Genomic DNA, 24,238 nt, shown 5'->3' on the forward strand with positions numbered 1-24,238 from the left:
TTCAGGTTTTATTTTCGTGTTTTTATCTTAACCTTTTTTTCGGTTAAAATAACATTGTTAGCAAAAGCGACATGTTAATTATTGTGCAATCATAAATTATTATAAACACCAGTTGGCAGTATTTATTTACCTTTAAATATTCATACTTGCACAGTCTCACAATGTATGTTAAATAACTAATTAGCACAGTTTACCTCTTCATAGTGAAGCCCCGAGTGACTTTGGAACCATTGCGAGTTGAATGCCCCGTATTCATTTTTTTAGCGCCAAAAGATCTCTTTAGAAAACTTTTAGGAAGATTTGGAACGTCCATTTTAAAGTCAAACTTTAATGTGACGAGTTTGAAATAATACATATTGCTGGCTATGTAATGACAATTCTATTTTAACGATCATGACGACTTTAAATAAAGATGCTTGTATCTTGTAAGTTATATTTCATTTGTAAAAATAGCGTTCCGAATATTTCAGTAGTTTATTTATTATTATTATACTTGTTATATTTTGTCAATGAACTTTTCATAACAGGTGTATGACAATACACAATAATGTCATACCATGATAGGTGTAAATGCATTATACAACGCGTGTCAGAGATAGCGCATGTCCCTCGTTAAGGAAATGATACACGGATTAGCCAGTTTTATTAAACACGCACGGCTTCTGTTCGGTTCATACCTTAAAAATATGGTTGTTTATTATAAAGGCAATTTTTTAGAATAAATGATTGCTATGCAAAGGCTCTTATAAAGTTAAGAAATAATACGATAATAACATATAACCAAATCAAAAATAATCAGCGTCAGATTTCTTAAACAGTTAGAGATTTATTGTTATTTACTTCAAGTTGACAAATAAAATATATTCTGCTAAAGTTGTGTAATAATGACGAATGTATTTGAATTTATTCAATTTGCACGAATAGCACAAAAATTATAAACGAAAAATGGAGACGTAATGTTTTTCTTACTTAAGAATGGCGCAACTTCAAATAAACACTCTTCATCTAGTAGCTTTATTGTCTTAGCACACGCATACTTACTATAATCGGATGTTATAACATTGCAACTATTAGCTCCAGAAAATGAGCTTGTGTACTTTTTCTCTATTCATTGATTTACTTGTTTACATGCTATGAACAATGTATAATGTCTTACTCATTAACATATCGTATTGTACCGACATGAGTCGGATATGCAAACATGGAAACCATTTCAATTGTCATCATTAATTTTTACACATTGCTTCAAAGAGAAACGTTCACACTCATAGCTGGACTGCTTAAACAATATATTGTTTGTTTGTTTTTAAACAGAAGAGGAAGAACAACTGATAAACCAACTTGACAAAACATTATTTAAAAGGTGCAATTCTAAGTCACTTCATACTCTAGCCGTCCTCAATCCTTTATTTTTAAAAAAACATGAGCATTTTTATTGCCATCGCATTTTTCTCTACACCTTTAACAAATTGCATAAATAGTTTAGACCTATAACAAATTGCATAAATAAAGACATAATGTTTATATATTCTATTCTATTTTGTTACATATAAAAGCAAATAAGATTGTCAAATTAGTTTAACAAACATCGACAACACAATCCGTTGCGTGGGGCCATAAGTTATGAACCGGAAATTATGAGACCGGATTTTACCAGGAGAGACCGGGAAATAGTATCGCCCTGGTTTTAGCTCACTAAATTTTCCCGCCAGATGGCGTCTGGCAAGAAAGGAAATTACGTGTGTATCTATATTTTAATTCGTTGTCAACAATTAAAAGGAAACTAATGATACATTACACGTAAGCAATATTGTTTCTCCTTCAGATATTATCAATCCTTTTCAGAATTAAATATTCAATGTAACTTGTGGTTGCATGTTTATTATCCGAAATCTTAATAGATTATATATCCGAATATTTTCTGTAAATTTCTCGTGTTTTTATTTCAGAACAGATTTAAGCTTCAGCTTTCTTTAAATTAATGTTAAACGGAATAATAACATAAAGAAAATCACCCTGAAGTAATTAGATCACTTGTAGTGAGTTGGATTGTTTGCCGATTGAGTTTGAGAAATGGCCCAATATCACGTTCCGGACCCTGAGGAGTTGATCGAGTGTCCATATGACCGGGTCCACATGGTGCGCGCCAAACGCTTCCAGTATCACTTGGTCAGGTGTAGGAAGGTAAGAAGTTTTTGAAGATCATTATGATCAATATCTGGTGGTTGTCCACTTATGCACCAGTCAGTTGTAACCACTGCCCCCAGGTCTGAGGAATAGCAGGGACTTTGACTTTCGGTCTTGCCAATTCCAGCTAAAATATCCTTTTCCTATGGGAACAAATTGCTGGTAGAATCCCCACTAAATGCCCCCGCATCGCGGAGACATCCTAGGCAAGGCCCACTCCTCACTATTTTTGACGCGAAAACTAAACCACCGCATGCACTCGGCATAGTCCAAGCTAACCATCATTAAAAAAAAAGCCTGAACAGCATCTTAGAATGACTAGCACTCGGCACTGCTGGGCAACCTGGAAGGTAAAAACACAGTCCATATCCCCCACACCCTGGTATACTTCTGGACCTAGTGGGGCTGTGGTTACAATTGACTGGTGCATAAGCCCATTTAGTTCTTACCAAGGCCATTTGGGTTCAATTCCCAGTATGGGTGCATGTGAGTTTGGAAGGTTATCTCAAAGACAGACATGGTTTTGTCAGGGGGGTTTTCTAGTTTCCCACATAACACAAGACAACACTCGTGTGCAATGAGATTGACTAAATATAAGTTAATGTAACTGTCTTCACATTGTTGTAAAAAATAAATAAATAAACTAACATGTTTTACCTTTTGCACTTTGAACAATTATAACGGTTTCATTAACAGAAGCTTCACTGGTCGAATTAGACTGTGTCTGCAATCTATTTTAAACTTGTTCGCATCTGCACTGACAATATGTCAATATATATCCCGTTCATTGATTTAGGTCTAAAATTTGAAAACATACAATATAATTAGAAACTGTAAATAAAATACACACCTCACTTACGCAACAAATAAACAAACCATTGATTTTGCTTAAATAGTCCAGTCATATCGTGACAAAATTACACCGAATTGTGCACTTTGGGTTAAAATTATGAAACTTTGCCGAATGATACATATGAAAGTTCAGGTTAAAAAAAGCTCAGGACCCATCTCAATTTCGTCCAAGATGGCTGCCAAAATCCAAGATGGCCGCCATGACCCCTTAATATTGTATAGAGGAATTTTATTAGTAAATAAATTGTGACATGACCTCAGTAAATACATAATTTACGTAGTATTTACTTTTTCATTAAATCTTACGGAAGAACTTTATAATACAAAAAAATAATTTCATACAGAATTAGCTTTTTGTTGCCATGGCAACCATTTTCCCCTAAAAGTCAAATTTGTCCGCCAATGTAATCTACCCAAACCTGTAAACTTCTTGATGTTCTTTAATTTTTCTGTGAAAACAGTTTAAGTGTGTATTGTTGAAAAGAATTCTAAAAAACATCCATAGCAATGAAAAACTTTTTAATCTCATGCTTATAATAATCATTTAAAATGACTAGAAATGATAGTGACAGTCGGGTCAATAATTTATTATTTAAAGTGTATGAGACAAGCAATTGTATACACCAAAATGTTCGGTTGTAGTGTATGTATGCAAGTGATGGCCGAAATATTCAAAGCGTGGCGCGGGCTGAGAAATCCAAGATGGCATCCAAAATGGCCGCCATAAAATGTCAATTTTAGTAAAAATATTATGTATGAATATATATATGTTAATTTTCTTTTATTAGTCATAGTTAAATATTCACATGGCTTCTTCTTTCATTATGGACCCTAAATTTTTATACAGCATTGACCACTTTAAGGCCAACATAATGATCGTTTCAAGGTCAGAATATGAAAAATACCCAGGCATTTAATTTTCCCATATAGATATGCTTTTCAAAGTCATATTTTGGCAATATTTGTTTTGGATAAGCCAACATTTCAAGCATTAAAACATACCAAGGGTGGTTGCAAACTTGCTATTTATGTAAGCGTCTTATGGATAATTGAGCTAGTATCAAAATAAAATGACCTAAATAACTGACATATTCAATGTCCAGGTCAAGATCACTACAAAAAATCAGAAAAATATCAAGGTTTTCTGTCTTTTTTGTCTCTTTTGGTTTATTAAGTTTTGTTTGCTCACAAAAGGGTCTGTCAAAATTGGCAATGTATAAAATTATTTATTTTTGTCTATCACAATTTACCTTTCAATGAACGTTTTTTTTATATAGTACGCAAGCTCCAAGCAACTAGAACTTCTCCAAATAAATGCTATCAAAAGCAATCTCCATAAAAGTGCTCTTTCCTAGGTTATCATGTAACACTGTTTCGATGCAATATATATACATGCACAGATGGTAGATGTTTTATAATGTACTTCACTTTGACATGTAAAAATAAGCATTTCAAAACTTAAAGGTCAAAATCTTTTGAATGTCAAACATTATAAAAACACACACCAAATAATCAAAATGAATTGTGTTTACCACTTTTCCCAACACACAAGTCACGTTAACCATAATGTGTCCCTAAATTAGCCCATACACTGCTTAATTAGCTGTATTAACAAATATTTATTTGCGTTTCAAATAAGCTAATCCACCAACAGAGAATATCACTTTTCAAGTCTATCCAGTGCTTTTTCACCATAATGTGTTAATATTGTAGTACAAAAAAAAACAAGAATATTTATGCCCAGGTCTAATCAGTATTTAGAAAGCAAAATGTGTTTCTATTAGTCCACTGAATACCTCAAACCATATAAGAGCCCAAGATTTACTCCTTTACGTACACTGTGTGTCCAAGGCACCTTTTGAAAGTCCATAATGCAACTAATACAATACGATGGCTCTATGGCGCTCTATCGAATATACAATTGTTTTGATACATTTTAGAGCATTGTTTTTTTACATTTTAGATCAATTTAGTGTAAAGAAATCGTAGCCGCCTTAGTTAACCAAATGGACCACATTTAGGCAACAATGAAGCCCATTCAGAGCAAAAATTTTTGACTACATTTTGACAACCATTCGGAGCGAATCAAACCCATGTGCAACTCTAATGAAGCGTAATCAGTGCCTAATAACTTCTTTTTGTCAACCATAATCCCATTTCAGAACCAGCAAACACATGTGTTTTTCTGATAAAGCCTACTTGGTATCATGATAATCCGTGTTACAGTAACAGAGATAAAATCCACACATAAGCAGCTCTAAGCAAATTTACTCAATGCCTTATAGACCTCTTTATTACCATAAAACCAATTAAAACCTTTAACCAAAACAAACAGCTCTATTAAAGCCTGATCAGTAGCAATCATATTACATATGGTAGCTATGAAGTCCATCTAGAGCCAAACACATATGCAGTCCCAATAAAGCTACATAGTGCCAACAATACCACTTTTGGGAGCCATGGAGCCAATTTAGAGCCAAACTAACTGATGTGTAGCTCTAATGAAGCTTAATATGTGCCAACTAACCCAGTGCACATGTGCATTTCTAAATAAGACTACTCAGTACCCCAAAACCCATGTTTAGTTAACAACAAACTTCATTTAAATCCAAACAAGCACACTTGTGCACAGCTCTTAATAAACCTAATCAGTGTCAAATAAAACAGTTTTGTAACCATACAGTAAATTTAGAGTCCAACAAACCACTATTCAGCTATAATAAATTGTACTTAGTGCCGCAAATAAACCATATATTAGCAACCATACAGCACATTCAGAGTGAAACAAACCCATGTGCAATTCTAACAAAGCCAACTCAGTGCCAAACAGGCCAAACTTTGGTATCCATGAATCCCATTTAGAGCTAAACAAATGCACATGCAGCTCGACTTAAGCCTTATCAGCGCCAGCTTAACCACATTTTGACAACCATTGGCATCTCTTATTAATCCCTCCAATTACTAAATAGACGACATTTTGACAACCATAAACCCAAACAAACATATATGCAGCTCTCAATATGCATATCTAGTTTCAAATACAACAATTTTGGCAACCATAAAACTTTATCATAGCTCTAAATACTCACGTGGAGCTCTAATTAAGATTAAGAACATCATATTGGGAAACATGAACACAATTTAGTGCCAAACAAACGTTTAAGCATGCGCAGTGCTTTATTGTCCACATTTTGGCAACGGTAAAGCCAATTTAAATCTAGCAACAAGCTTATGTGAAGATGTATATAAGCATTCTTAGTATGTAGTTCCACATATTGGCAATTATTTAGCCCGTTTAGAGCCAGAAACCCTTGTGCTGCTCTTAATAACCTTTTCAGTGTTGGACAAACCACATTTTGACGACCATTTTGCTCAGCCAAAGGCAAATAAACCTGTGTGCTACACATTTTGGCAACCATAAAGCCCATGCAGGGCCAACCAAACCAAGCGCTATAATAAAGCCTTGTACTCAATACCATATGATGGCAATATTTGATTTGGTGGCAATATTTGATTAGGTAGCCATATTTAATTTGGTGCCATATTTGATGTTTTCTGATTCGATCCTTACCCTAACCATAAACCCCGTAGTTAACTAAGTAATGTTAACGATTTCATAAATAGTAACGAAATGTAAAGGAATATTCAATTTTCAATTACGGTTTTAAATATTGAGTACAAATTAATTTGCATTAGTATCAATTACTAGAATGTTATACAGAAATTCAAATTTTGTAGATTTTTTGTACTTTGACCTTGACTTTGAGGTAGTCAGTTCGGAATGTTAATTTAGGAAACATAATGTACATGACCAATATACATTGAAACATTATACCCTTTTCTATTAACATACACGCATTGATAAAACAATGCTCAATTAGATATTTATGGGGGCCATCTTGAACGCCATCTTGGATGTCTTGGTCTTCTTTACACGAAATTAAGTTTAAAAAAGCAGCACTACTGCAACATATTCAATTAATGTTACTTTTCAAACATGAATTTATAAGAAGCATCAAATAAGTTTTCTTTTCTCTTAAAATCAGTAAATTAATCATTTTGAAGGAAATCACTGTTGCCATGGCAACAAAAAACCTTTTATCGAGGAATATTTGTATGAATTTTAAAAGATTCACTTCCAACATCTTAAGTCATTAAAAATCACTAAATTATGACTTAATTGCGGTCGCAGTACATAGTACCACAGTACCGCAACAATATATTAACACAATTAGGGTAATGGCGGCCATCTTGGATTTTTGCGGCCATATTGGATGAATCCAAAGTGGGTCCTGAGCTTTTTTAAATCATATTCACATTTTCGGCATGTATACCAAGTTTTAAGATTTTAACCCAATGTGCACAATTTTCTCACAATATGACTGGACTAAAAGCACTGCCATGTTGCTTGAATCTAATGAGTTTTTTTAACTTTTAATGGAATGGTGGCAGGGTCCTTTGATAGGGGAAAAATAACGCCATTTACTGGGTATTAGACGCACTTTTTTTCCTCAGATTTTGATGCAAAAAATGCCTGCGTATAATACCCAGTAACAATTTTTTGAACTTTTTTTCTGAGGTCAATTTCAAGCCGAGAGTTAGTTTAGATTTATGTAGAAAGGGATGTTACTCGCGTCATCTAGTATATACGGGTTAAAACGGCAGTTGAAGATCGGGATACGATATATAGTAAGACGTTTATAATTTCAACAAAAATATTTTTCGATTAAAGTTACCGTAATTCACCTAAGAGGTCGGACACTCTAAATATTTGGACACCCATAATTATTTCCCAAAATAATTTATTTTGCGTACCTAATTTTCGGACACCCAAAGGACATCAATCATAACTTTCATAGTTACCAAGTTTCACAGACGAAGATTATTGATTTTTATCTTTACAATGCATGGCTAGATTACCTAACCTTATACACCACTGTGACAATTTAATTAGTTACTACCCATCCTAAACGATTTATTGCCTGTTGAAACGGAAGTGTGATATATTTATTTGAGGATTAAACAAACAACAAGGGCAAACAAGGGATTAAGAAAACATCGACATGGCATGTTTGTAAAACGATCTGCCAATAAGCTTTCAAACTTGTACCACACTTATAGACTATATGAAGCAATAATCGTACAGTTATACATTAATCCTGCATAGCAATGTCCATGCTCTCCACGAGATCCTCGTGGGTATAACTGTAAGTTATGTGACGTCACACAGTGTGACTCTTTGATCTGAAGCCGATAGAATGTGTTTATTCAGTTCAGTGCATGTATAAAATGGTGTTTTAATTAACTTGATGAAGGATTTACACTTATAGGCGTAATAAATAAGTTTATGACCATTGATTACTACGGATAAATTAATAAGTGGTAAAAAGCAAACATGAAGAAGAAAGGCAGGTTAAACAAACATGTAAATAAAATGTGAAAATGATAATTTTCTATGTATTCGGAGAGCGAAAAAAATAATTAATTTATGGTGTCCGAACTCTTGTGAATTACGGTATTCAATATTATTTTGAATAATAAATTGAATTAAACAATAATCAAACTTACATATAAAAAAGCAAAGTTGGGCACTGTCAAAATATTTTTTGCATAACATAACTTTTCATTCTCGACAGTATGGTTGTATGGTTTTAAAGATAACCATCGCCATTTTCACGAAAAAAAATTTTTTGTCACTGTCAACAAACATGGTGGTAGAAAATGCCGGACAATTTTGACATTTTTTCTATGCGTCTTTTAACCAAAAACATAGATTAAAATTTTTTTTCTCGGACTTTTCACAGATTTTTTCCCCTGCGTCTAATACCCCCTATCGTCTTATACCCAGTCATTTACGGTAGTCAATAAGGGTATAAATACTAACATGATGACTATAATGTTCAACTTGTTTTCAAAACCTTTCATTCATCAAAATTGATGACCTATTCATGAATGACTACTTATCTCTACATTCGCTAAATGTGTAGAGGTCAAAGCTTCTTTTTTTTCTTTTCTTTTTTGAATTAAAACAATATAAAATAATGTGCTTTTTCTACTTTGGTTAGGGAAAAATATATGCTTTTGCAGGGGGAGGATTGGGCTGAATTTAGGCCCCAAAAAGGGCAGAAAAAACACACTGAAATCATGCCGGTACCATATCTATAGACACTTTTCCCCGGACTTAAAAAGTAAACTTTAAGGTTTAGGGTGATCAGTTATCGAAATTAGACTTTTGGGTGAACAAGCCCGAATTCTTATACTATTGCATGGAATCATATTTTTAAACAAGCCCTGCTATATAATATTCAGAATTTGAGCAAGCCCGGAAGACCATTTACCAGTGCAGGGTTTGCGGGCTTGTGCTAATTTCGACCACTGGGTGATAATAATATTTTTTTTCAGAATTACATTGGATCAGAATTCCAGAAATGCCCGTTTAATGCCAAGCATCATGTCCCTAAACCAGAGTTCAGACATCACATTGCCAACTGTCCGGACAAGGCCATTGTGGAAACAGAAATTGGTGCTGGTAAGCGACTTTCAATTTATTTTTAGCTTTTCTGTTTTTCCCGTAGAAAAAACAACAGATTTGATTAAAGGCTTCCATTAAGAAAGCATATTTACCCTTGTGGGGTCCAAATTAGCGAAAAATATAATAATGATAATTTGTTACTTTTATAAGTGGAACCAATTATCGATAGTCAAACTGGAACCGATTCCCAACACTAATTGGAAGATTTTTTACTTTCAAGGGGTCGATTTTTGGAATAAAACTTAAAAATACATTATTATTTTTCTTCAGCAAACAAAAGAGAAGAAAATCAACTGAAGGGATGCACTGACACCCCGGCCTACAAGAACTTAGAGATACCGAATCAGGAGGATTGGGACGAAGGTAGGCCAGTTTCAAGCCTTTTCAGAACTTGACGGGACGTTCTTTCTAGTGAATTTGGGGCCGAAATTCAGCATTTGAGATCTTTATACATTTCCTAATTATACCCCTGACAAACAAAGTTTGAAGGGGGTATATTGGAGTCACCCTGTGCTCTACTTCAGCTTATTACTGAGTTATTGCCATTTATTTGGGGTTTTTTGCTGTCAATTTTTTTTCCAGACATTAACTTGCAAACTACCAGATGGAATTTATTAAAACTTCATACAATGGTAAAACACAATGAGAGGAAGTGCAGTGCACAAGAACCATCACTCTATTTCGGCTTATTACAGAGTTACTGCTCTTTGTTATTTTTTTCTTGTCCGGAACATAACTTGAAAACTATTGGATGGAATTTAATAAAACTTCATAAAGTGATAAATCATAATGAGAGGGAGTGCAGTGTACAGGAACTGCAATTCTATTTCACCTAATTACAGAGTTACTGCCCTTTGTTACTTTTTTCTTGTCCGGAGCATAACTTGAAAACTATTGGATGGAATTTAATAAAACTTCATACAGTGAAAGATCATAATATGAGGGAGTGCAGTGTACAGGAACTGCAATTCTATTTCAGCTAATTGCAGAGTTACTGTTTTTTGTTACTTTTTTCTTGTCCGGAGCATAACTTGAAAAGTATTGGATGGAATTTAATCAAACTTCATACAGTGATAGATCATAATGAGAGGGAGTGCAGTGTACAGAAATCACAATTCTATTTCAGCTAATTACAGAGTTACTGCCCTTTGTTACTTTTTTCTTGTCCGGAGCATAACTTGAAAACTTTTAGATGGAATTTAATAAAACTTCATACTGTGATAGATCATAATGAGAGGGAGTGCAGTGTACAGGAACTGCAATTCTCTTTCAGCTAATTACAGAGTTACTGCCCTTTGTTACTTTTTTCTTGTCCGGAGCATAACTTGAAAACTATTGGATGGAATTTAATAAAACTTTATACAGTGATAGATCATAATGAGAGGGAGTGCAGTGTACAGGAACTCCAAACCTATTTCAGCTAATTGCAGAGTTACTGCCCTTTGTTACTTTTTTCTTGTCCGGAGCTTAACTTGAAAACTATTGGATGGAATTTAATCATACTTCATACAGTGATAGATCATAATGAGAGGGAGTGCAGTGTACAGGAACAGCAATTCTTTTTCAGCTAATTACAGAGTTACTGTCCTTTGTTACTTTTTTCTTGTCCGGAGCATAACTTGAAAACTTTTGGATGGAATTTAATAAAACTTCATACTGTGATAGATCATAATGAGAGGGAGTGCAGTGTACAGGAACCGCAATTCTATTTCAGCTAACTACAGAGTTACTGCCCTTTGTTACTTTTTTCTTGTCCGGGGCATAACTTGAAAACTATTGGATGGAATTTAATCATACTTCATACAGTGATAGATCATAATGAGAGGGAGTGCAGTGTACAGGAACAGCAATTCTTTTTCAGCTAATTACAGAGTTACTGTCCTTTGTTACTTTTTTCTTGTCCGGAGCATAACTTGAAAACTTTTGGATGGAATTTAATAAAACTTCATACTGTGATAGATCATAATGAGAGGGAGTGCAGTGTACAGGAACCGCAATTCTATTTCAGCTAACTACAGAGTTACTGCCCTTTGTTACTTTTTTCTTGTCCGGGGCATAACTTGAAAACTATTGGATGGAATTTAATAAAACTTCATACAGTGAAAGATCATAATGAGAGGGAGTGCAGTGTACAGGAACCGCAATTCTATTTCAGCTAATTACAAAGTTACTGCCCTTTGTTACTTTTTTCTTGTCCGGAGCATAACTTGAAAACTTTTAGATGGAATTTAATAAAACTTCATACAGTGATAGATCATTATGAGAGGGAGTGCAGTGTACAGGAACCGCAATTCTATTTCAGCTTATTACAGAGTTACTGCCCTTTGTTACTTTTTTCTTGTCCGGGGCATAACTTGAAAACTATTGGATGGAATTTAATAAAACTTCATACAGTGATAGATCATAATGAGTGGGAGTGCAGTGTACAGGAACAGCAATTGTATTTCAGCTAATTGCAGAGTTACTGCCCTTTGTTACTTTTTTCTTGCCCGGAGCATAACTTGAAAACTATTGGATGGAATTTAATAAAACTTCATAAAGTGATAGATCATAATGAGAGGGAGTGCAGTGTACAGGAACAGCAATTGTATTTCAGCTAATTGCAGAGTTACTGCCCTTTGTTACTTTTTTTTTGTCCGGAGCATAACTTGAAAACTATTGGATGGAATTTAATCAAACTTCATACAGTGATAGATCATAATGAGAGGAAGTGTAGTGTACAGGTACCGGAATTCTATTTCAGCCAATTACAGAGATATTGCCCTTTGTTACTTTTTTCTTGTCCGGAGCATAACTTGAAAACTATTGGATGGAATTTTATAAATCTTCATACAGTGATAGATCATAATGAGAGGAAGTGTAGTGTACAGGAACTCCAAATCTATTTCAGCTAATTACAGAGTTACTGCCCTTTGTTACTTTTTTCTTGTCCAGAGCATAACTTGAAAACTATTGGATGGAATTTTATAAATCTTCATACAGTGATAGATCATAACGAGAGGAAGTGTAGAGTACAGGAACCGCAATTCTATTCCAGCCAATTACAGAGATATTGCCCTTTGTTACTTTTTTCTTATCCAGAGCATAACTTGAAAACTACCTGTTGGAATGTAATAAAACTTTATACAATGTTACAGCACAATAAGAAGGAGTTCAGTGTACATGAATCAATACACATTTTTAACAAATTACAGAGTTATTGCCTTTTTCTGTGTTTTTTTTTTGTCAAACTTTTGTCCGGACAGTAACTTGAAAACTACTAGTTGGAATAGCATAAAACTTCATTCAATGATAAATCATAATGAGAGGTGGCGTTCGGGAAATTAATCACCTTCAGTGATAGCTCTAGTTTTGACACAAAATTAGCTTGTCACGTTTATGAACAAAAAATCAATCAAAATCGAACCAAAAATTGTCAAGGTACATACATTTTTTACCCACTATGTCAGTATGTGTAATGTGAACGTTATTGTCTATGGTATATGATGCAGAATTTTAGTAACAATAAAATTCCTTTAAGACCTAAAGATGCCTGTAGTTTACATACACAATAAGCTTGATCCTGGTATCTTCAATTAAGTAAAAAAGGTTGTTCCTGAAACTTGTAAATTGTTAGTATTAAGTTGGGCAGTACTCCCTTATGAAAATTTGTTTTTGTACCGAAGTGCACAGATGTTTGACTTTATATCGTAACTGATGCATCTTGATTACACCCATAACAACCCATAACAATCTAGCTGTGGTTGAATGGTTTCAGAGATCTCAGCCCCGGTAAGACGAGGCCCCGCGTATGATGAAATGTACTACGAAAGAGTCAAGTTTAAAGATATTACAGGGTAAGGTTATTATCTTTTTAAAGCCCGAGATATAAAAAATAAGTTTGTAAATGAGAAAAATTTGGGTTGCTAAGTAAGGATTTTTGTTTGCATGGAAACAGAACCTACAAATTGAACCTGTTCTTCCTTTTGAAAAAAAAAAATTGTTTAAATAAAAAAAAGTCAGCTTGGTAACTGGTAACAAGATTTTTTGGCTTGATCAAATTCAGGATTTTATTTAGCAGGGCTTGTAGACAATTTTATATGCTAAAACATTAGTGTAAGAATGCTTGCTTGTTCATTTAAAAGTCTTATTTCATTGACTGTTTGTCTTTAATTTGTGTTTGACAGTAGGTATGTTTATGGATCAGATCTTGGGATCTAGGTTTTTCCTGATAGGCTTGTTTGGTTATTTAATAGTGAATAAATAAAAATGAAAATTTACAAGTTGATTGGTGTTGGTTAATCTTGTCTAAATTGCCAGAAAATCCTGATGTTTATTGTAATTATTTTATTTCAGGATGACCAAAGCACAGAAGACTGTTCTCCATGATAACCGACTCACTTCCGAGCAAAAACGGTAAGCAACCAATGTGTAATGTACCATATATCAATGATTCAGATTTAGTGTATTTTGTAATTGCTTTCTTACTGGTGTATTATATTTTGAATTCTGAGGCTCGCCAGAAAATCATTTTAAATATCGAAGCATATCTTTAATATAGAAATGATTATTAAATGCATACAGGAAACTGAAATTTGGTTGTCACCTTGGTGATTCAGAAGTTCATCCAGACTAAGCCAGGGATAATGTTTTGGTAGCGATTTTTTTTATCTGATATAGGAAGAATATAAGCACTTATATTTGTAGCTCTTTTAAGATAAGTGTTTACAAGTTTGCTGGAATGGCTGCTCAGTGGGTTACACCTGTTTTCAATTTTCACAGGGCAGAGATGAATCTGTACGCCCAAACAAGCAGTCTGGACAAACAAGGAAACAGCAGTCTCCGTCTACCCAGGACGGCTCCCATGGTTGCTATGGCGACAGAACCAAAGGCTGTACCTCCGGTGAGCTAGATAGTAGCCATTTTTTCTGAAATTTTGTGTCTCTTACTTACCTAAGGGGAAAAGGGTTATAGCCCGTATGACTGCAGAATTTAAACAAATAGAAGGTTCTTTAACAAAATTTTAAGTTTCATCTTCATTCCTCACGATTTTTTCAGCTGGAGGCTCAGTTAAAAATTGGGGTCTTTTTTTATAAGGTCTCAGTGCTATGTTTGCACTTCATGTAAGTTTATTTTGGGGTGCTATGGCAAAGTCTGTTCAAAGTGCGAGCCCCCTGGCTTGAGATATGCGTCATAGACTATGGTTACAAGCATTATGGAAGTCCCCATCTCTTTTAATTCAAAGATCATATTATTTAAGAGATATTTAAATTATTGAACTTTTGAAGTGATTTCATCATAACCATACACGTTTTTTTTAATTCAATGACGGCTAAGTTATTATATTTGCCTGATTTCATTCTTGCATTCTATTACAGGTTCAGCCCGCGTACGCATACGCGCTCGCACAGGGTAGAGGACGAGGCATCCAGACCATGAACGGAGTCACTCCCAATGGCACCGTTAATAGTGAGTGGTCTACTTTTCATACCTTTAGGATCATTGCATTTTAAATAGTTATTAGTTAAAACGTATTTATTGTGAAATGGTTTTGTGGTACATGTAATACATGTAAATAAACGACATAGGATTTGAACACAAGGATTATAGACACTTATTAAGAATTTGAAACTGGAAGTATAGACTTCCTGTCCATCAATATTGGAAGTTTTTCACGGAAATTTTGAAGTTAAGTCTCCCGAATACAACATTTTGTTCCACTATATTTCAAGTAGCATGTTAAAAATCAAATAATTTGCAACTTTAAATTTCCAAATTTACAGATTTAGATTATAAAAATAAATGTTACTTCAAGACTGATTGTGACCATAAAAGTAATACTGATACAAGGTTATGATATTTTAAACTTTCAAACTTTCAAGCTTTCAACTTTGGAAGTTTTCTTCAAAATTATGGTTTTTGTACTTCCAAGCTTTCAACTTTGGAAGATTTAACCCATTTCTAGGGAGTAATATACTTCCAAACTTCATTTAAATATAAATTCCTTTCCTGAGACAGATTTACATTATATTTAAAAACAAATACAAATGCATGTTGTATTGATAACATTGATGTAGATAGACCAATGACTATTTTCGAAAAAACAAACAACAACAATATAATTACTGTGTGAGGACAAAGAAGAATGATATAGTCAACATACGCATAATATCTTATACATGTAATGTTAATATCAATTATCACTATAGTCGCAAAAGGACATACTTTAGAATAAAACTTCCTTTCTGATATCAGTATTGTTACAGTAATTGACTGTATCCTGTTAGAGGGGGGATGGGGCACTTATGCCTGTGCTTTTTGAGATGTCGCTTGAGGTCCTGCTAGTGGGCATAAACAGTGTTGCACTTACCATTTCTATCAATAAACAAGTCTTGATATAAAATTGAGGCAGTTTTTATCAAAATTAGAACATGCATCATACAGAGTGTAACCTACATGTATATAAATTAGTATATTGTGCCCTTTTATTGCTGTCTGCACAATCACTGCAGAACTTTAATGTGTCTCTTCTCTAGACTTTTGGTCCTCTCTGGAATTTTTGTCCAAAGAAGATATTTTGTGGAAAAGAGTTATTTTTATAGTTTGTTTAAGTGCAAAAACCAATTATTTTACAAATGGTGGTTTCCAAGCGAGGGCCTTATGTCACATGATGAAACATACAGGATATACATGTAACATGAGGGGTGTATCAGTACATAATTGATTAAACAAGTTTCCTTAAATAAATTAAAATTAACAAGTTGAACATTATATGAATTATGAATTTTTCCCATATTTCCATTTGCTATTTTTACCGTATCGGAGTGCCCCGCCACCATTCCCTTGAAAGTGAAAAAAACAGTCATTGTTTTCATTTATCACGTTACATCAAGAGCAATTACTTTAGTTATATCAAAAATATTTAATTACGTTATTTTATGATGGCAACTTCATTTATGATATAAAATTAATATGAACTAAAATGCATCCAACAATAATTGAAATGTCCATTTTACACCATTTCAGTCCCAGGTGTTGGACGAGGATTGAAGCCAGGTAACCCGGGATCGTTTGGGACTGCTATCGGGCGCGGTCAGATGGCCTCACCCCCGGGATTCTGTGTCCCAAGGGTCACCCAGGAGTGATCATTACTAATGGTAAAGTTAGCCCTTGCAGCTTTGACTCTCCATTCAATACAATATATGTTTTTATAGATTATTAAAGTTATTATACCCCCACAAACAAAGTTTGAGGGGCTATATAGGAGTGAGCTTGTCGGTCGGTCGGTCTGTCGGTTTTCATGGTTTCCGGACGATAACTCATGAAAGGCTTGACAGATTTGAAAAAATTTTGGTACACAGGTGTAACATCAGAAGATACAGGTCAAATTCAATATTGGGGCTGGTGGGGCCAAGGTCAAGGTCACTGTTACTAAAAAAAGAAAAATGGTTTCCGGACGATAACTCATGAAAGGCTTAACGGATTTGAACAATTTTTGGTACACAGGTGTAACATCAGAAGATACAGATCAAGTTCGATATTGGGGCTGGTGGGGTCAAGGTCACTGTTACTAAAAATAGAAAAATGGTTTCCGGACGATAACTCATGAAAGGCTTGACAGATTTGAACATTTTTTGGTACACAGGTGTAAAATCAGAAGATACAGGTCAAGTTCGATAGATCCTTCAAAAACTAAATGAGCAAATATTTACCTTAAAAGTAATTGACACTTGGAAAGATGAACAAACAAAACAAATCCAGCATGATTCATTTGAACCGGATGCCAGTGGAATACCAGCAGAACTTAAGTATGGCATATTTGCCACAGTAGTGCTTACTACAAATATTGACCTGTCAGATGGACTTGTTAATTCGGCTACAGGAACAGTCCCGGGATTTATTCCCAGGTGGATAAGGATACATTCAAGCCCAAATATGTACTTGTAAAATTTGATGATGATCGTGTTGGAGGAAAAGCTCGTGAATGCTCTAGATGTCTTATTCCAGAAGAGATCAGCTAGAGCATCAGCTAGTTTTTCTTGTCAGCAGTGTAACTTCTATATTACTCAACAGATTTAAATAAAACAATACATGCATGATAAAAGAAGATGCAATGTGCAGTTATGGAGTTATGGCCTCTTTTCAAAGGAATGGTTTGCCATTCCTGTGTCCAGGCGGCATTTGGGGGTATTCGTCACTCCTGTGACAGGTCTAGTTACATTTCATGTACTCTGAAATTAATATAATTGAACTAGTACATTAGCAGAGAGCCCTTCGCACTTCCTAGAATTCCCTGCCTCGTTGATAGCACATTTTGAAAATCTGTTAGAATCATTTGTATATTTTGAGTTGGGGCGTAACCTTTCCTGCACTTTTATCATTGATTATTTGTTTTATTATCCCAAAAACTAGGTCACTAGGTCAAATCTTCGAAAAATCTTTGGAACATATTAGAGGCATTACACATGGTCAAATATTCATGAAACTTAATCAGAATGTTTTCCTTGATGAACTCTTGGTCGTAAATAAAACTATGTTCAAAATTTAGGTCACTAGGTCAAATCTTAGAAAAATCTTGTCCAGAACCATATCAAGTTATGTTCAAAATTGGTCATGATGTACCCCTTGAAGAAATATGGATCACTCAAAAAAGTGGGTCACATGGGGTCAAAAACTAGGTCACTTGGTCAAATCTTAGAAAAATCTTTGGAACACACTAGAGGCATTATACATGGTTAAATATTCATGAAACTTAATCAGAATGTTTTCCTTGATAAACTCTTGGTTGTAAAAACAACTGGGTCACATATGATCAAAAATTAGGTCATTATGTCAAATCTTAGAAAAATCTTGTCCAGAACCATATCATGGTAATGATTGGTCAAGTTATGTTCAAAATTGGTCATGATGTACCCCTTGATGAAATATAGACCACTTAAAAAAGTGGGTCACATGAGGTCAAAATCTAGGTCAGTAGGTCAAATCTTAGGAAAAAAATGGAACATACTAGAGGCATTATACATGGTCAAATATTCATAAAACTTAATCAGAATGTTTTTCTTGATGAAATCTTGGGACTTATCTGAAACTGGGTCACATGTGATCGAAAATTAGGTCACAAGACCAAAATCTTTCAAAATCTTGTCTGAAACTATGTTATGGTGGTGATTGGTCTGCTTAAGTTCAAAAATGGTCAGAATGTTCTTTTGGGTTAAATTTCGACTGCGTTTTAAAAGTGTGTCATATGGGTCAAAAACTAGGTCACTAGGTCATATCTTACAGAAATCTTGAGGCAATACATCTGCTCTAATTTCCATGAAACTTAATCAGAATGCCTCAATGAAATCTTGGAATAGCTTGAAACTAGTAGGTCATGTGGGGTCAAAAATGAGGTCACTGGGTCAAATCTTAGAATAACCTTGTGGACACTCTAGAGGCTATATTTTTTGAAACTTGATCAGAATGTTTGCCTTGATGAAATCTTAGATTAGTTTGGAACTGGGTAACATGGAGTCATAAACTAGGTTTCTTGGTCAATTCTAAATGTTACATTATATACAATTTTTTTTTTTCAAACAGTTGCAATCAACTCAAACTCATATATATATATATATATATATATATATATATATATATATATATATATATATATATATATATATTTCATTAACAATGGATTTCCATTCCTTGACTTAGTCCAATCAGGCGGGGGATATCAATTCAACGAATTTGCTTGTTTTTAACCTAAAGTGCTTTTGAAAATCTGGTGGTTGCTTAGAAACGGAGAGCTCTAATTTGGAACTGTTGAATAGCATTGCTATCACAACTCCCCCTGGAAATTTGACTTTTATTGTGCCCCCTTCGAAGAAGAGGGAGTATATTGCTTTGCATGTCGGTCAGTTGGTTCACCGGTCCATCCGTACGTTGGTAGACCAAAGCTTGTCCAAGTAATAACAGGACAATTCCTCAGCCTATAGTCATCAAACTTAACATTAAGGTTGGTCCTGACCCGTAGATGACCCCATTTGATTTGAGGGGTCATTGGGTTTAAGGTCAAGGTCACAGTGACCTTTAACGCTATAATCTTGACAAAGCTTCTCAGAGTAATAACTCAAAAATGCCTCGACCATTGGTCATCAAACTGGGCCCAACCAGAAGATGACCCCTATTGATTTAAGGGGTCATTGGGTCTAAGGTCAAGATCTTCCCTCACCTCTATTGGACAAATATATAGAGACAGGCCTTCCAGCATTCCTACTTGTTCCTTCTTTTCCTACTTTTTTTAACAGCTTTATACTTTTTCCTACTTTTTTTCTAAAAAACTCCTACTATTCCTACTTTTTTGAAAATAAAGTCCGCAAAAATATTAAAGTTTGAACTTTGTGCTAGTTTTATTTGCAGAAAATGAACAAAAGATGTCAAACTGGCTGGTTTCTGTTGTTGAAAGGTGTTGCAACATGTTCCACTTTGACGTGCATCATCTTTTCACCCACACAGTTCAGCAACAGAAACCGACCAAACATCATTCACTAAAAAATTCAATGTGGCATATAGAATGGTACGATTTTGCATTAAAAACATCTCCTCTAGGTAAGTTAATAGCTATTAATAATTACATATTTAACTAAAATTTTCCTTGTTTTCCTACTTTTTTGTAAAAAATATTCCTACTACAGTGGAAACTCACTAAACCGGATCTCCACAAAACCGGAATCCTCGGGATACCGGACTTTTTTTTCAGAGTCCCGGTTTTTCCCCTCTATTTTCAATGTAAAATAATCCCTACAAAACCGGAACTTCGGAATTCCGGATACCGGACAAAAAATCGAGAAAATTTGTTAGTTGTCAACGTAATATTACCTCACAAAACCAGACGTATATTTTTTGTTCAAAATGATTTTGTGTATAAGGAATTCGCGAATCGCGTGTCACTTTGTCACTTTGTTTTGACAGCCGGTGCGCCGTTAAATATTGCACCTGTGATGTTGTGTTAACTCGATAATCGGTAATGATGATTGCGCTGTGGATTGACTGCCGCGCGATAATCAAACGATAATCAAACTTGTGAAAAGAAAATTGATTGAAACATTAATTTGTTTGTTGCAGAAAATAAAGAACTAGAAATGGTTATTCAGTGATCATTTTGGAGGGTTGTTTTATCTAAAGACTTTATGTGTTTTCATTTTATTCCAGTTTTCAACTTCCCTTTAAAGGTTTACTCCGTTAATATTTTGAGTAAACTTACTCCGTACATCAAATCCTCACTAAACCGGAATCCTCACTAAATCGGAAATTTTGCCCGGTCCGGACCTTGTCCGGTTTAGTGAGTTTCCACTGTATTTCCTTTTTTTCTGTCAGAAAATCTCCTACTTTTTTCCTACTTTTATGTTAGTGGCTGCTGGAAGGCCTGTAGAGAGAACAAGTACAACATTGTTCAAAACAAGACATGAATTGGAAGACATGTATAACAAACCAGACCGTTCCAACATACAGCATGTCATAACTGTAGCCGTTTAAATGTTAACATTCTATTTTTGTGTGGGCTTTAACAAAGGACATTTTTAGCTCGACTATTCGAAGACGAGCGTCGGCATCGGGGTAACCACTTATATTAAAGTTTGCGTACCACCTCAAATATTTTCAAAGTCCATTGACATCTGGCTTTGAAACTTCCCACGCTTGTTCACCATCATGCCCCCAACCTGTACACAGGAGGAGGTCACTGTATCAAGCATTTTGACAGAATTATGCCCCTTTTTTACGTAGAATTTACATTAAAGTTTGCATACCACCTCAACTATTTTCCAATTCAATTTATGTAAATATCTCAGCACATCATGTATTGCATTGAAATCTAATCTAACAGTGATCCATGCATGTTTCACCAAAACTTTTCAATCCATACACCGAAAAGCGGCACCGAGTGCGCTGTCTCTGTGACAGCTCTTGTTATGACTATAATTGCTCTGAAATTTTGTTAGTAAAATATCCATATATTATGTTATATTTTTCAGACAAGAAACGTTTTCCCTCTATATAAGAGTGAAGACTACCAAGTTTGAAGCTGCTAAGAAGAAACTATATGTTAACCTACATTATAGTCTAATGTTGTTGATCTACCATGAAGTACATGTTTGCTTGTAAATAGTTTGTAAATGGTTTATAATGTTGAAGCCAGTTGATTTTAGTTTTCTTAACTTGTGTTTTGTAGTTGACTTACTTTAGAGAGTTTTTTTGTGAGGCATTGAACTGATATTAAATTGGATTTGCATTCTTGAATTTGTTAAAATTTGGGTTTAAGATATTAAAAAAAGAGTTAGCCTTATGCTTTTGAAAAATTGGTATAAAATTGTGTGGAAAAAATCCTTGAAAATCTTAAATGACTATTGTGCAGAATCAACCAGGATATCGGCTATTACCATAGTCGAACTAAACCAAATCTTAAATGACTATTGTGCAGAATCAACCAGGATATCGGCTATTACCGTAGTCGCACTAAACCAAACATTCAGATTTGTTGTCTTTATTTGTCCACATTTTCTGTATTGATGGTCAAGTATTGTTAAAGCATAAACTGTATCTAACATGTCAGTATTGCTTAGAGGCTGAGCATTATTTAAGAAAACATAATCATTGTATATCCGTCCTCTAAATAGGTGATGTATTTTATATGTTTTGTAAAATGTACTAATTTGTATTAACACCATCAATATCAGGGATTCTTAAGTTCAGTATTATAATCCTAAATCTCTGAACTTAAAACTAATGTACAGTTGTCAAGATTGTTCTTTGCACAGACATTTGCTTAAAAAAGAGCGGGAAATACCTTGAAATGACTTTGTGTACAATAAAAAAAAAAATGTTTAATTAAAATGTTTTCCCAACCAACCTACATTGAAGCCGTGCACCTCGCTTGGACCTTGGTTGGGATTTTGTTTTTGTTATCATCGCTATGTACATGTATTTGAGTATTTTGTAATTCTTGGGGGAAAGATCCTGTTTTTGAATAAGACATGAAAAAAATATGCTTGTTTCTCGAACGACCCTATTTTTTTGCCATAGTGTTAATATTTATTTTCATATTAAATTCCTGAAAAAAAAATGCATTTTTGAGTGAACACGTTAAAATTTAACCATTTCATATTTAAAATGTTCTACAATATTGATATTCCCTGATGTAGGTCAGTCTGGTACAGAATCCTAGGTCTCAAAAAAAAGTTATGCCTATCTACATGTACCTACCCTATTTATTTTGGAGGTATATTAGTAAAAACAATGAAGTTTCTTCTTTTTTTTGCCCAATTCAGGAATCTAAGTTGGGAGCTTTTCTGGCATATTCATTTCTTATAAAGAAGTTTTTATCTGATTAAAATTGCTCATCGTAACCATTTAACACATCTAGCTTTTTATCAAACACCTATTTTTGGATATTTTAAGTTGATCCATTTGATTTTAGCAAGTTTTCTTCTTGGCAGTTTAAACAGGAAAATCTTTAAAGAAAAAAGTCATTAGTTTTATTTTTACGTTTATTATTTTATTATCAACATTGTTTTAATGCTTCATTTTATTTGTTGTCTTCTTATAATTGGGGGTCATGTTGGTGCAACCTTTGTGTTCGGCTGGCTTTAGACGTAATAGATGTACATGTATAGCATTGTATCATTGTGTCCTATTTCTGGGGCTGTATACAAAAAGCTTATCGTGCCTCAATGAATGCACTCGTAAGATGTTGTTGTTTTTTGTTTGTTTGTTTTTACTTTCAAACCCCAGAATTCCACAATGAATTATAAAAAAATATATGTCACATTTAGAGTAAGCTTCAGTAATGTGCTTTGTAAATGCATAGCATTTCCTTTTATATATTATTATTATTTTAAAATGCAGTAAAAAAGCTGTTGTATGTTTTTTTTCCTTCCACTCCTTTCATATGGAATATGAACTTGTTTAAGCTGCTTATATCCCTGCTTCACATGATATAGGATAAAGGACGTCCCTGTCCTCCAGCTTTTCTTGTGGGATTTTAAAATAATTTGTCATTAGATACCGCCTTAAAAAGACTGTGGTTGGCCACACCGGGGTCCCTACCTGCAAGCTAACTTGCCTCAGGCCCCAATTTCTCGAAACTTCTCAAGTCCCTTATAACATGATTAAGCTAAACCCACTATTTTTGTCTTTCAATATTTTGCTTTTTATATACTCCTTTAAAAGTTGTAATACTTGAGATAGGAATTATCATTACTATTATCACAACCATTTTTCATTTAAAAAAGATCAATTAAAGTATGTATTTTGGCTAATTGAAATAAGCAAGTTAAGCCTGTTATGCTTAAGAAGTTTTGAGAAATTGGGGCCAGAACTGTCCTTTTGCAATGTTTAAGCAATTTTTGGCATGACAATCCCCTGCCGTGCATCTCCTGCTAATTCCACTGATGTCACAGTAGGGGCCAATTTCCTGTGTATTTGTTAATTGGCTCAGGGCCATTTAGGGACCATTTATATAATAAAACCTACACAACTGCACGGTAGGATACTCGGATCGGAGGTCTGAGAAGGCAATTAGATTAAGATCAATACACAGAGGTTGTGTACTAAATAAGATTTTTTTTGGGGGGGGGGGCACTTATAGAAGGATTAAACTAGGTCTTTAACCTTACTAATGATAGTGGCTGTCTGGTCCATAATTTTGTT

At 34.3% G+C, this 24,238-nt stretch overlaps 2 protein-coding genes across 4 annotated transcripts in view; one reads left to right on the top strand and one right to left on the bottom strand.

Moving 5' to 3' along the window:
- Positions 1–24,238, bottom strand: part of LOC128204926 (neo-calmodulin-like) — a 363,327-nt gene that overhangs the window by 134,078 nt on the left and 205,011 nt on the right. The window lies entirely within an intron of this gene.
- Positions 1,702–23,435, top strand: LOC128206522 (uncharacterized). 3 transcript variants are annotated; one of them, XM_052909061.1, is made up of 10 exons: positions 1,702–1,800; positions 1,955–2,184; positions 9,442–9,568; positions 9,842–9,934; positions 13,329–13,407; positions 13,907–13,966; positions 14,333–14,453; positions 14,929–15,019; positions 16,577–16,707; positions 21,565–23,435. In XM_052909061.1, exons 2-9 carry the CDS (start codon positions 2,074–2,076, stop codon positions 16,693–16,695), a joined length of 801 nt encoding a protein of 266 aa, XP_052765021.1. In that variant the 5' UTR covers positions 1,702–1,800; positions 1,955–2,073; the 3' UTR covers positions 16,696–16,707; positions 21,565–23,435. The 3 variants fall into 3 exon arrangements, with proteins under 3 accessions (XP_052765021.1, XP_052765020.1, XP_052765022.1); XM_052909060.1 differs by having other exon boundaries at positions 1,708–1,800; positions 1,950–2,184; XM_052909062.1 differs by having other exon boundaries at positions 1,724–1,800; positions 2,041–2,184.

Source organism: Mya arenaria, chromosome 10 (genome assembly GCF_026914265.1).
Source record: "Mya arenaria isolate MELC-2E11 chromosome 10, ASM2691426v1".
Classification (NCBI taxonomy): domain Eukaryota; kingdom Metazoa; phylum Mollusca; class Bivalvia; order Myida; family Myidae; genus Mya; species Mya arenaria.

Bases quoted from the DNA above. Each gene is read 5' to 3' on its own strand.
- LOC128206522 (XM_052909061.1), top strand. From the start codon at position 2,074: ATGGCCCAATATCACGTTCCGGACCCTGAGGAGTTGATCGAGTGTCCA. The intron at 2,185-9,441 runs GTAAGAAGTTTT...ATTTTTTTTCAG, and splicing joins ACTTGGTCAGGTGTAGGAAG to AATTACATTGGATCAGAATT. The intron at 14,454-14,928 runs GTGAGCTAGATA...ATTCTATTACAG, and splicing joins AACCAAAGGCTGTACCTCCG to GTTCAGCCCGCGTACGCATA.